The sequence below is a fragment of the Littorina saxatilis genome, linkage group LG3, assembly GCF_037325665.1.
Source record: "Littorina saxatilis isolate snail1 linkage group LG3, US_GU_Lsax_2.0, whole genome shotgun sequence".
NCBI classification, from domain to species: Eukaryota; Metazoa; Mollusca; class Gastropoda; order Littorinimorpha; family Littorinidae; genus Littorina; species Littorina saxatilis.
In genome coordinates, this window is record NC_090247.1 from 17644205 (window position 1) to 17656212 (window position 12008).

Sequence of the window (12008 nt, forward strand, 5' to 3'; positions counted from 1 at the left end):
ACTGAGTGCATTCTATATGCACAAACACTCTCTCTCTCTCTCTCTCTCTCTCTCTCTCTCTCTCTCTCTCTCTCTCTCTCTCTCTCTCTCTCTCTCTCTCTCTCTCTACATCACACACACACACACACACACACACACACACACACACACACACACACACACACAAACCTAGACACACTTACACACCAAGACACACTTACACACACACACACACATACACACACAAACACACACACGCAAACACAAACACTCTCTCTCTCTTTATTTATCTAAATCACACACACACACATACGCACGCACGCACGCGCGCGCGCACGCACACACACACACACACACACACACACACACACACACACACACACACACACACACACACACACACACACACACACACACACACACACACATAGGCCTATATATATATATATACGTACACCACCACCACCGGCACCATCGTCATCCCATCATCACAATCGCCTCCACCACTACGGCTATACCGCTACCCTACCAACACTCCAGCATCGGCACATCCCTTTTTCAATCACAATCATTCAAGCTCAACTCTCTACAGGGTTTAAATGCGCACCACCAACGTTCATGTTCAAGTTCATACTATTATAACACACACACACACACACACGCACACGCACGCACACACACACACGCACGCACGCACGCACACACACACACACACACACACACACACACATACACACACACATGCACACCACCACCATAACTACTGCTACCCTACGACCATCCCACCTTCAACACACGCCTACCAGATATACCAGCACAATTATTCAAGCTCAACTCACCATAGGGTTAAGAGGCGCACTACCACCATTCCTGTTCACGTTCATAGTGTTCATAGGGTTCATAGTGTTCATGTTGTTTGCACCCAACATCGCGTTGCCTCGGTTGTTCATCGGGTTCATCAGGTTGTTGGTCGCTGGCCTCATTCCATTGTTATTGTTCATATTGTTCATATAGGCCGTCATCGGGTTGGTGGGGTTCATGTTCATGTTATTGTTGTTCATATTTGCCATGAGGCTAGCAAAGGGGTTGTTAGGGTTAGGAGGGATAGAGTTCGTGGGGGGGTTCACAGCGGGGTTGGTCGCACCACCCATAAAGCGAGCGAAGGGGTTGGGGGGGTTCTGGGGAATGACGGGGTTGGTGTTAGTGGGGTTGTTGTTGGTGCTGCTGGCGAAGGGGTTGACGTTCGTCATTTTGGGCGCGTTGTTCGTGGCTGTGTTGCTGGTCAGATTGTTCGTGGCTGAGTTGCTGGTCAGACTGTTCGTGCTTGGCAGCTGGAACAAATGATTAATCTGTTACACGATAACAATGAAAATGTACTCACCAAAATACGAACAATAAAACTACGAATAAGACCGGTTTCGACGTATCTATGTCTTCCTCAGCTATAGTACAATCAAAACTGGACTAAATGTCAAAAGGAGAGACGACAGAAAGAGAAAAAAGAAATCAGTAAAGAAGAAGACAGAAAGCAAAATGATAACATTTTGATAATATAATAGCTGTTACGATTCCACCCACCCACCCACCCCCCCCCCCCCCCACCCCGTTTTGCCCAGCAAATGTACCTTTCTTGCCCACAACAAAAAGCCCAAAATACAACCCTTTCAAATGCAAAATGTTAAGCACCCGCCCCCGCCTGCGTTCCAAACCGCAACACGCGCCACTAGTTCTAACCACAGAGATAAAGATTTCTCTGGGCAACCTAACGCATTTACCGGTGTAAAAGGAAAAGTTGTCCGCTGAAAAAAAAAGAGTCATACAGACTTTCATTCCTAGGAACGGGAGCCCTACAATGTCCTTTTCTTCTTCTTCTGCGTTCGTGGGCTGAAACTCCCACGTACACTCGTGGTTTTGCACGAGTGGATTTGTGCGTGTATGACCGTTTTTACCCCGCCATTTAGGCAGCCATACGCCGCTTTCGGAGGAAACATGCTGGGTATTTTCGTGTTTCTATAACCCACCGAACTCTGACATGAATTACAGGATCTCTTTCGTGCGTACTTGGTCTTGTGCTTGCGTGTGCACACGAAGGGAGATAAGCCACTAAGCAGGTCTGTACATAAATTGACCTGGGAGATCGGACAAATCTCCACACTTAACCCACCAGGCGGCCGCGGCCGGGATTCGAACTCACGACCTTCTGATTAAGAGGCCGACGTCTAACCACCTTGCCACAGCGCCCGTCCAAAGTCCTTTTCAACATTGCTAACAAAAAGAAAAGAATCCTTATTACAAATCAAATAATGAGGCAGTCTGTTGCCGCCTACTCATACCAAATATGGCAAGTCCGGGTATTGAACGGCCATCAGACAGACTTATGAGTTGGGCCGAACCTGATTGATTTTTTAATTTTTTTTAATTTTTAAGGGAGATTAGTGAGAAGGATTGTGTAATGATATCCATGGTACCTGTGAAACACCAGGAACCCAGTACCTCTGAGCTATAGCGGACACTGTTATATTGTGCTTACTGAGAGTATCTTCCCTTTTCTTATGGCTGTACTTCCTGCAAGATGGATACCTCAATACAATGTTGAAACTGAACTACTTCTCCTGAGTCTGCAGTGAGCGTGAGTGAAAGACACACATACAACAACATGAACAGTAAACAATAACATCACAGATTGCTAGTCGGTCCGTCAGTCTGTCGTTCTGCCTGATTCAGTGTGCGTCTTTCTCAGGTGTGTGCGTCTGGTTCTGTTCAGTACGCTCCTTTCCATCTATTACGAGAATCTTACATAAGTGAGGCAGTGCGCTATTTAAATATTGAATTATTTCCCTTTCGGTTTAGCAGATCCATCAATTACGCTCAGGCTTAAAATGTAAAACAAATTAAAAAAATAAAAAAAATTAAACCACACACATAAAAACAGAGCATAACGAAAGAAACACAACAACACAACACAAAACGTACCATACTACTGAGCGGGTTAAAACCGGTAGAGCCGGTAGAGGGGGACGGCGCTCCCTGATTGGTTGTCGCACCAGAAGTCTGCAAACTACCCAAAAACGAGTCCAACCCGTCCAAGACTGTGTTCGGTCCTGCGGCGTCGGTCTCAACTCCATTCAATGAGGTCGTGTCCGAGCCAAGTCCAGCAGACGCTGTGTTAGGACCACTGGAATCTCCGCCCAGTCCGCCCAGTCCGATGTCCCTCAGAGTAAAGTTTCTGTTCGTGAGCGTGGGCCCCCCTCCAAGGCCGCCCGTCCCCATAGAACCAAGGTTCGAACCACTGTCTGACGGTCCGGGGTTCAAATTTCCACTGGGTGAAGCAGTGGTGGACGTGGGAGGGGGAGGGGGAGGGGCAGGGGTGGGGGTGGAGGAGGAGGGTGAGATACAGACGTTGCAGCCTCCCCTCGAGCAGCACTTCTTGTCCCCCTCGCAGTGACTGTCCACCTGACACTGGTCAACGCAAGTGCTCTGCATGCCCAGCATTGGACACGTCCCTGCCTTGTCCGCTGAAACAGGTAACCAAGGTATGCTGTTTAGAACAGGTTTAAAGGTTAAGAAGCTACTAAAATACACACAGGCACAGACGTGCTTGCGCATACGTACGCATGCACGCACGCGCACACAACACACGCATACACACGCTCTCACTCGATCCTGCACACACACACACACACACACACACACACACACTCATCCACACACACACACTCACACACACTCACACACACACACACACACACACACTCACACATATCATATCACATTACACGTCACACAAAATTAAACGTAATGCTAACACACACACTGAGGAACACAAAATTAAACGTGATGCTAACACACACTGAGGAACACAAAATTAAACGTGATGCTAGCACACACTGAGGAACTATAAAACACAAAAAGTGAACAACAAATGAAACAATTGTTCTTCAAACTGACCAACACATTTAGGTGCTGCAAAACACGGGTATGACGTGCAGGTGCTTTCCGCCATCATGCAGTGAGTACCAGGATTGCACTGATGCGTCTGAGGACATAGCAAGCAACAGCTTTCACAAACAATCAGACAGCAATGATGCAGATTGTTAGCAAATCATCACAATTATGTGTGTATCTTGGCATTGTCAGATATGAGGGTAGTCTCACATGCCAACAGAAGCTACCACTCAGAGAGAGTGGTTTACTTCTAGGTTGGATAATAATAATAATAATAATAAATAACTTTTCTATAGCGCGAGTCCCATCAATTGGCTCCAGGCGCTTTACAAATTCATTATAGAATAAACTAGCACAAATCAACAAGCATACAAAGCATACATTTAACTGAGACATAACACCAAGAACCCAAGCACTAAGCAAAACTTAGCGTACAATGTTAAAAGTACACACACACACACACACACACACACACACACACACACACACGCACGCACGCGCACACACAAAGATACCATTGACAAAGAGACCATAAAGCACATACAGGGTAGAGAGTTCCAAAACAGAATAGAGTTGTGGAGAGTCTACTCAGGCTAAGCAAAGGCTTTACGAAACAGGTATGTTTTGAGTTGGGTTTTGAAGGAGGAAAGGCTGCTGGAATCACGGATAGAACTTGGAAGCGAGTTCCAGACGGTCGGAATCTGGTACCTAAAGGTTCTTTCACCAAAGGTCTTGGTCCTGGTTTTGGGGATGCAAAGGAGTTTTTCAGAGGAGGATCTGAGAGAACGGGATGGCTCGTAGATACTGAGGGAATGGGACAAATAGGGGGGGAGTGATTTCTCAAAACAGCGGTACCCTAACAGAGCGAGCTTGTACTCGATTCTGTACTTCATAGGAAGCCAGTGAAGGGTGGTAAGTAGGGGAGTGACATGGTCTTTCTTAGACTTCTGCAGAATGAGCCTTGCAGCACTGTTCCAGGGGTTCCGGAACCCCACCCCTGGAAAAAGCATGTACCTTGCTTTGAGTGGTTTTTGTTTTTGTTTTTTTTTAATAAATTTTGTGTGTGTCTCTAACAAATTTTATTCAATGTGAAATCCGATGAGAAAAAGATACCCCCCCCCCGGCCCCCCCCCCCCCCCCCCCCCACCAACTCACACTGACAGGCCTTAACCCTCCAAACAAGGCCCAGAATGCACCAGATTGCACAGATTTTAACCGTTTTTCAAAAATTGGATAGCATGGGTTGACAATTCTCGCCATATCTACCATCAGACCACTCACCAGGGCCGGACCAAATGAATTGTAAGGGGGGGGGGGGGGGGTTCCTCCTTTTTTGGGGGGGCAAATCAGCGAAGTGGCGAAGCCACAAGCGCGCGCCTGCAAAGCAGGCGCGCGAACTAGGGGGGTCCGGGGGCATGCTCCCCCGGAAAATTTTTGAAAAACGGTTCAAATCTGTGCAATCTGGTGCATTCTGGGCCTTGTTTTGAGGGTTAAGGCCTGTCAGTGTGAGTTGGTGGGGGGGGGGGGGGTGGGGTTACCTTTTTCTCATCGGATTTCACATTGAATAAAATTTGTTAGAGACACACACAAAATTTATTTTAAAAAAAAATAAAAAAAAACCCACTCAAAGCAAGGTACATGCTTTTTCCAGGGGTGGGGTTCCGGAACCCCTGCAACCCCCCCCCCCCCCCCCCCCCCCCCCCCCTGGGTCCGGCCCTGCTCACTGATGAGACACATTAGTGTCGAAACACGTGTCTGGTCACGGTAGTAAAACAATGGTCCTCCTCTGGACTAGATTTCTCTGTTGATACTCTCCCCTCGGGGTAGTAGATTCTCTTTGAAATCTCGGTCCCGTCCGAGGAGGGTCTGATTTCCCCAATGGGGCTGTCTGTGAAGAGACACATTTTTGTCTCTCTCTTTTGCTCTGCTAAGAGATTTTAACAAATCTCAGTAGAAAGTCTCTGCTGACTTTCAATTCTTTCTTTCACAACTTCTGACAAGTATGTCGTATACATTTTACAGTAAATTCACAAAACCAGGACAACAGCTTTCAGAATCAGACAGCAATGGTGCAGATAGTTAGACAATCAAACGCTAAAGTGTCAGAAGTTTTGAAAGAAACAATTGAAAGTCAGTCAGCAGAGTCTATCTTATGAGATCTGTTAAAATCACTTTGGAAAGCAAAAGAGAGAAAAAAGTATCCCTTCACAGAAAGCCTATCGGGAGCATCAGATCGTTAACATTTTACAGTAAATTCAAAAAAACAGGACATTTACAAATTCCCTGAATTTTTTTTTAATTTACTGTTTTACTCAGGGATCATTGTTTGTTTAATTGTTTGTTTGTTCGTTTGTTTGTTTGGGTTTTTGTAATCTATAATTCAGGGATTCCCAAACTGCGCGTCCCTGCATCCTATAATTATGCACTAAAAGCCTAAAACACGTATTAAACACGTATTATAAAACCATGTAAGGGGTCCCGGGACGCACATAGCCTAAAAAGAGCGAGTCCCGTTATCGTGCGTACCTTAGATACTGTTTTTAGACTGTTACGTCAGCTAAGTCTAGTACAAGCACCAATGCCAATTTCACACGGGAACAATATCGGAAAGGGGGGGAGCCGACGCAGATGTAGCTAGGACCCTCTAAGACTCCATTGAGGGGGTCCACGGACCCTCTAACAATTCAGATGTAGCTATAGGATCCTCTAAAACTCCATTGAGGGGGTCCACGGACCCTCTATAAATTCACAATGGGGGTCCTGGGAGCTTCCACATGTAGGTGGGGCGTCCGTGGGGAGCCCTGTCTATATAACGTACTAGATGATTACCCGCTTCGCCGGGTACCGGCTTCGCCGGGTACCGGCTTCGCCGGGAAGAAGTAGAGCCGAATACCAGGCTGCGCCTGGGACCCGGCTCTGCCGGGTGTACGCCGGCTTCGCCGGCGCACGAAGGAAAGGAGATAAACGCGCAAAACACTGGAGACCTTCTAAAAATAGTAACGTGCAGTGACCTTCTAAAAATAGTAATGTAGTAACGGGAATATGGATTGACGCCACACGGAGGAAGGGAGATAATCGCGGCTGAAAACACTGGAGAAGATAAGGAAGAGTTACTGGTAGTGGATCCCGACAACAACAACAACAAAAAAAAACCAATCGGTTCAGCGCGCACAGCGCTGCGCGCTGAGAGCACGTGTTGAAATATCTCATCGATGAGGTTGTGTCCGGGGTGTAGCTGAATACGGTGTCCAAATTTGAAAAAGATCCACCGAGAACTTTGGCCGTGCATCGCGAACAGACAGACAGACAGACAGACACTAGTCGTATATATATATAGATAGTCATTAGATTAATCCCTCTCGTGGGGGAGAGCTCGATGTTGAACAAAGATACCCACTTATTTGCTTATGCCATTACCCTCGTTGATAAATAATTTGTCTTATCTTGTCACTCTGTAAAAAAAAAAAAAAAATGTTAAAGACATGTGTCTTACAAGGAAGCTCACAAGGGTCTTTGGTCTTTAAAACAAAAAGCAGCATGCCAAGCCACAGCAAGATTCACGCATTCGCAGGCAACAGGCATTTTTCTTCATAACAGCTGACAAACGAGAAACGTCCTTCGCGCAGTATAATCCTAATTAATCTTCCCGTGAAAGAGTTGTCGCTCTTGATGGTGAGTCAAATTTGACCTAGATTATATACAGGGTGGTCCCAAAAAAAGCGCCCTTTTTTACATTACCTGCCAAATTTGTGATTTACAACATTTTGCCGTATGTTTCAGGTTGGGTAGACAGTCGGTCGGGGAGATATTTCTGACACCAATATGGAACGATTTGGAAAGTATTCTACACAGATCTGTGGAATTCCTCCGCCGATATTTTCTTGGTGATAGACTCATTTCACGACGCACTGACTTCCCTTGGACAACTTACTCCCCTGATCTTAAAGCACACGACTACTTTCTGTGGGGGTACCTCAAGGACAGGATATACGGCAACAATCCCCAGACCCTTTCAGCTCTGAAGGACGACGTCAGAAGGAAAATCAGGCGCATACCCGCTGACAGGATTGGACGAGTCATGGACAATTTCAACGGTAGTGTTGCAGCAGTTCTTCAACGATGAGGAGCCTGGATAGAGCATATTATTATGGCATTCCGTTTGTCAAATAATTATTTGGATACTTTTTCATGTTTTTTTCACCAGTTTTAGCTAAATAATCATTATTTAGAAGCTCATGTGCTAAATAAGTAATTGTTTATAAACAATGTAAAACAATTCTAAATAATTTTTTGTTTACGTAAACAATTCATTATTTACCTAAACAATTCATTGTTTACGTAAATAATTCATTGTTTACGTAAATAATGATTTATTTACGTAAACAATATATTATTTAGACTTATATTACATTGTTTATAAAGAATCAGCAATGTTGCTAAATAAATCATTATTTACGTAAACAATGAATTATTTACGTAAACAATGAATTGTTTAGGGAAAGCAGTTTTCATTATTTAGGGGAATCAAGAATTGACTTCTAAGCTTCATTTTTTTTCTTTGTGTATATACTATAATTCAATACAAGGTATCTCCAAACATTATTTATCAGAAAATGTTCGTAAATTTGTTTATTTTACAAGCTGAAATTGCCGTACGAAAAGAACTGAATGCGAAAACAAACAAAAGGTCAAGGTCATAACCGGGAGTGTTTAGTGTTTGCATTCTCTCCCTTGAAGTTGTTGAAAAAAAGTTTTCCGTCCTAAGTTTTCTGTTCTGTCTCAACAAAAACTTTCTCTTTCCATTTCTCTTACTGCATGATTACACTTTTTTTTTTATCTGTAGGTTACACAACACAACACAACTTGGTATGAGCTCTGACGCGATGACGTCACACAGTCGTGTGCAGAGTTGTCCGGCCTTGCCTCTGGCATTCCGGCGGAACTCGCGAGAAGGCAACACGCGAAATCTGCACTCTGAATCTTCCGCATTTATCGACATGGTCTCTAGTTGTAGTGTTAAACATTGCCATAACAGACAAGATAGTGATAGGGACAGAAGATTCTTTTCTGTTCCATTTGTTGTCAACGGAAAGGGCAAAGAGACAAGGGATTTGACTGCACGACGCGGGCGAGAATGCTTGGCACAGCTTCAGCTGAAGAATTTCAACTTTGAATCAACAGCTAGGAGATACGTGTGCTCTGATCATTTTGTCAATGGTAAGTACTCATGCTTTTGTTCACCTGCCTTGGTTAGTCTGTGTTTTATGCAAGCTGTGTTGTGATGGTAGTGTGCGGACAGTCGGTCAGTCCTGCACCGAGTGCAGTCTATGACTGAGTGAGTCAGTCTTACACTTACTCTCAGTATAACAACTTATCATGGTTGCCCAAAACCATGACTTGTGAGAATGCCATAGGTGTGAAATACTTGGATTTGATAATCAGAATTTATTTGAACACTTAATGGTCATTGTTGATACAACTTTATAGTTCAGTTTTAAAGGGTAGATCTGTGTCTAGATTTACTCATTCATTTTGTTTGGGTGACTTATTTTTAAAATAACTCCCAATCCATAATTTACAATACATTTGCCTTTGATTTTTTCTGCAGGGCAACCATCTGTGGGAAGTAAACACCTACTTTGAAACTTGGGTATGGTGCAGGGACACAGCCTGACAGCCCAACAAGGACAGTACCAGAGACTCAAGGAGAGGAAGAAGCTTGTGGGGAGTGAGTCAACTCCTTCTCACCCTAATTTAGCAGAGGATGCTGTTGATGGCGAAAGTGAAGGTACTTCGGATACAGCAGAACTGGCTGCTCCTCTTCCCGAGAGAGGTGACTGTGGCGGTACTTACTGCCAGACTGAAACCTATGACAATTTTGCCTGGATTTCTAAAGATGAAGAAAAGCAGCAACGGGATGAACTAAACAGGCTGGTGCTAGAAACTCGGGAACTTAAAGACGAACTTGCCAAGAAAAAAAATGACACTTGATTCTTTGAGGGACAATGACGATACTGTACGATATTTTTCTGGGATTTCTAATTTCTTCACACTTGTTACATTATTTGATTTTCTTGCATGGCATTTGCCAACACACTCGCGCAGAGCACTGACACAGTTTCAAGCTCTCATTCATGCATATATACGCCTTAACACACCTCTGCAACACCTGGCATACATCTTTTCTGTGTCAAGAACAACTGCCAGCAAAGTTTTTCACGAGACTGTGCATATCATGTACCACAGACTGCAGCCACTTGTTTTCTGGACAGACAGGCGAAGTATAAAGACAAGTCTACCGCCACAATTCCTTCCCTATCCATGGAACAGAGTAGTCATCTTGAACACACTATGAGCGAGTTTTCGCGAGGAACAGGGTTGAGCTACGGTAGGGTCACTGCGCATGTCTGGTTTTTTTCTTCGCGGAAACGCTGTTGGGTTGTGTCCAGTCGCGTCCCTTGCAACAAGATGGCGACAAGCGCGTTACGGATTTACTGTTGTGGAGAGTTGATGGACGACGATGATGAACAAGCAGTACTGTTTTATTGTTGATGTGAATGTAATGCCAAAACATCGAACTATCGATTCGAACGTCAATGAAGAAGTGAGCGTGAAAATCGAGCGCAAAACAGCCGGGTAAAAGTTCAGGGCGCTAAAGTACATTTGAGCCGAAATCGCACCCAAACTCCTGTTGACCTCATTTCTTCCCAAAATAAACATCACTGCTAAAATAAAATGCATTAAAACCAAGACAGTATCCAACCCAGTATCCTTAATTTTTGAAATGCTAAGTGATTTACAACAAATGTCTTCTCACAATCCGTAACTTTGTCAAAAAATATTTGCAGAAGTTTCTCACCTCGCCTTGGCAGCCATCTTGGAACTGGAGAGACCCTACGCAGGAAGCAAGGTTGAAAGTTGGTTAACCGGTGACGTCACTCCAGTCGTACCGGACCGAGTTTTTGCGACCTCCGGTTCGACTCGAGTCACCTTAGTTGACGCTAAAACTCGCTCACGGCCAGTACCGTGTAACTGGCCTTGGCACGGAACGATCCAAGGGGGGCAATCTCAGTCATCTCAAAGAGGGAAATCCAAACGCAATCCGCTTTGTTCGATTTTATGGGCTTGGACGATAGAGAAAAATAAGAAAAGCAAAAGCTGGAGTCCAGTCTGGACGAAACTGCTATCAAGAACGCAGAATTGCTTTTTCTGAGTTTTTTTTTAGCCGTAAGCACCATGTTTATCGGAGCAGGAAACTCTTCCATAGTGAGGCCCCTTTGTTGGTTTCACTGCGGCTGCATTGTGAACAGCAGTTAAACATGGCGCTTACGGCTAAAAAAAACTCAGAAGAAATTAATTCTGCGTTCTTGATAGCAGTTTCGTCCAGACTGGACTCCAGCTTTTGCTTTTCTTATTTTTCTCTATCGTCCAAGCCCGTAAAATCGAACAAAGCGGATTGCGTTTGGATTTCCCTCTTTGAGATGACTGAGATTGCCCCCCTTGGATCGTTCCGTGGCAAGGTCAGTTGCACAGTACATGTACTGGCCGTGTGTGTTCAAGATGCAGAGTAGTGTCCATTATTGACTGTTTTGAAATATATTCATTGAGAGACCCTCCAGTGTTGATGCTAGTGCACTCACCTGGTCAAACTACAAGCACAACAATACAATTAAATACCTAATATCAATTACACCTCAAGGCCATAATTCTTTTATTTCTAAAGGGTGGGGTGGGCTTTCAAGTGACAAGCACATCACTGCAAATAGTGGGTATCTAGACAATATTGTACAAAATGATGTGATTTTGGCCGACAGGGGATTTGACATTAATGAACTAGTGGCTATGAGAGGTGCACAAGTGAAAATCCCTGCCTTTACAAGAGGGAAGAGTCAGCTTACAGCTTATGAGATAGTCAACACGCAAACTAGCTAATCTGAGAATTTATGTTGAACGAGTTATCGGTATTCTTTGTGGAAAGTACAAAATTCTGAACTCTGATATTCTGACTGATCTTTTGTTTGCAAGGGAAGAGGAAGAAGTGGTAACACTGGACAAAATAGTCACTGTATCATCTGGGCTTGTCA

The 12008-nt window shown here is 44.5% G+C and overlaps 1 protein-coding gene across 1 annotated transcript in view; it reads right to left on the reverse strand.

Moving 5' to 3' along the window:
• LOC138961789 (probable serine/threonine-protein kinase DDB_G0272282) overlaps positions 1-12008 on the reverse strand; it is a 35264-nt gene that overhangs the window by 4122 nt on the left and 19134 nt on the right. The window contains exons 6-8 of the mRNA XM_070333465.1: positions 3928-4015; positions 2953-3494; positions 819-1310 (exon numbers count right to left, since the gene is read on the reverse strand). Coding sequence (XP_070189566.1) covers positions 819-1310; positions 2953-3494; positions 3928-4015 — 1122 coding nt within the window. The remainder of the gene's footprint in view (positions 1-818; positions 1311-2952; positions 3495-3927; positions 4016-12008) is intronic.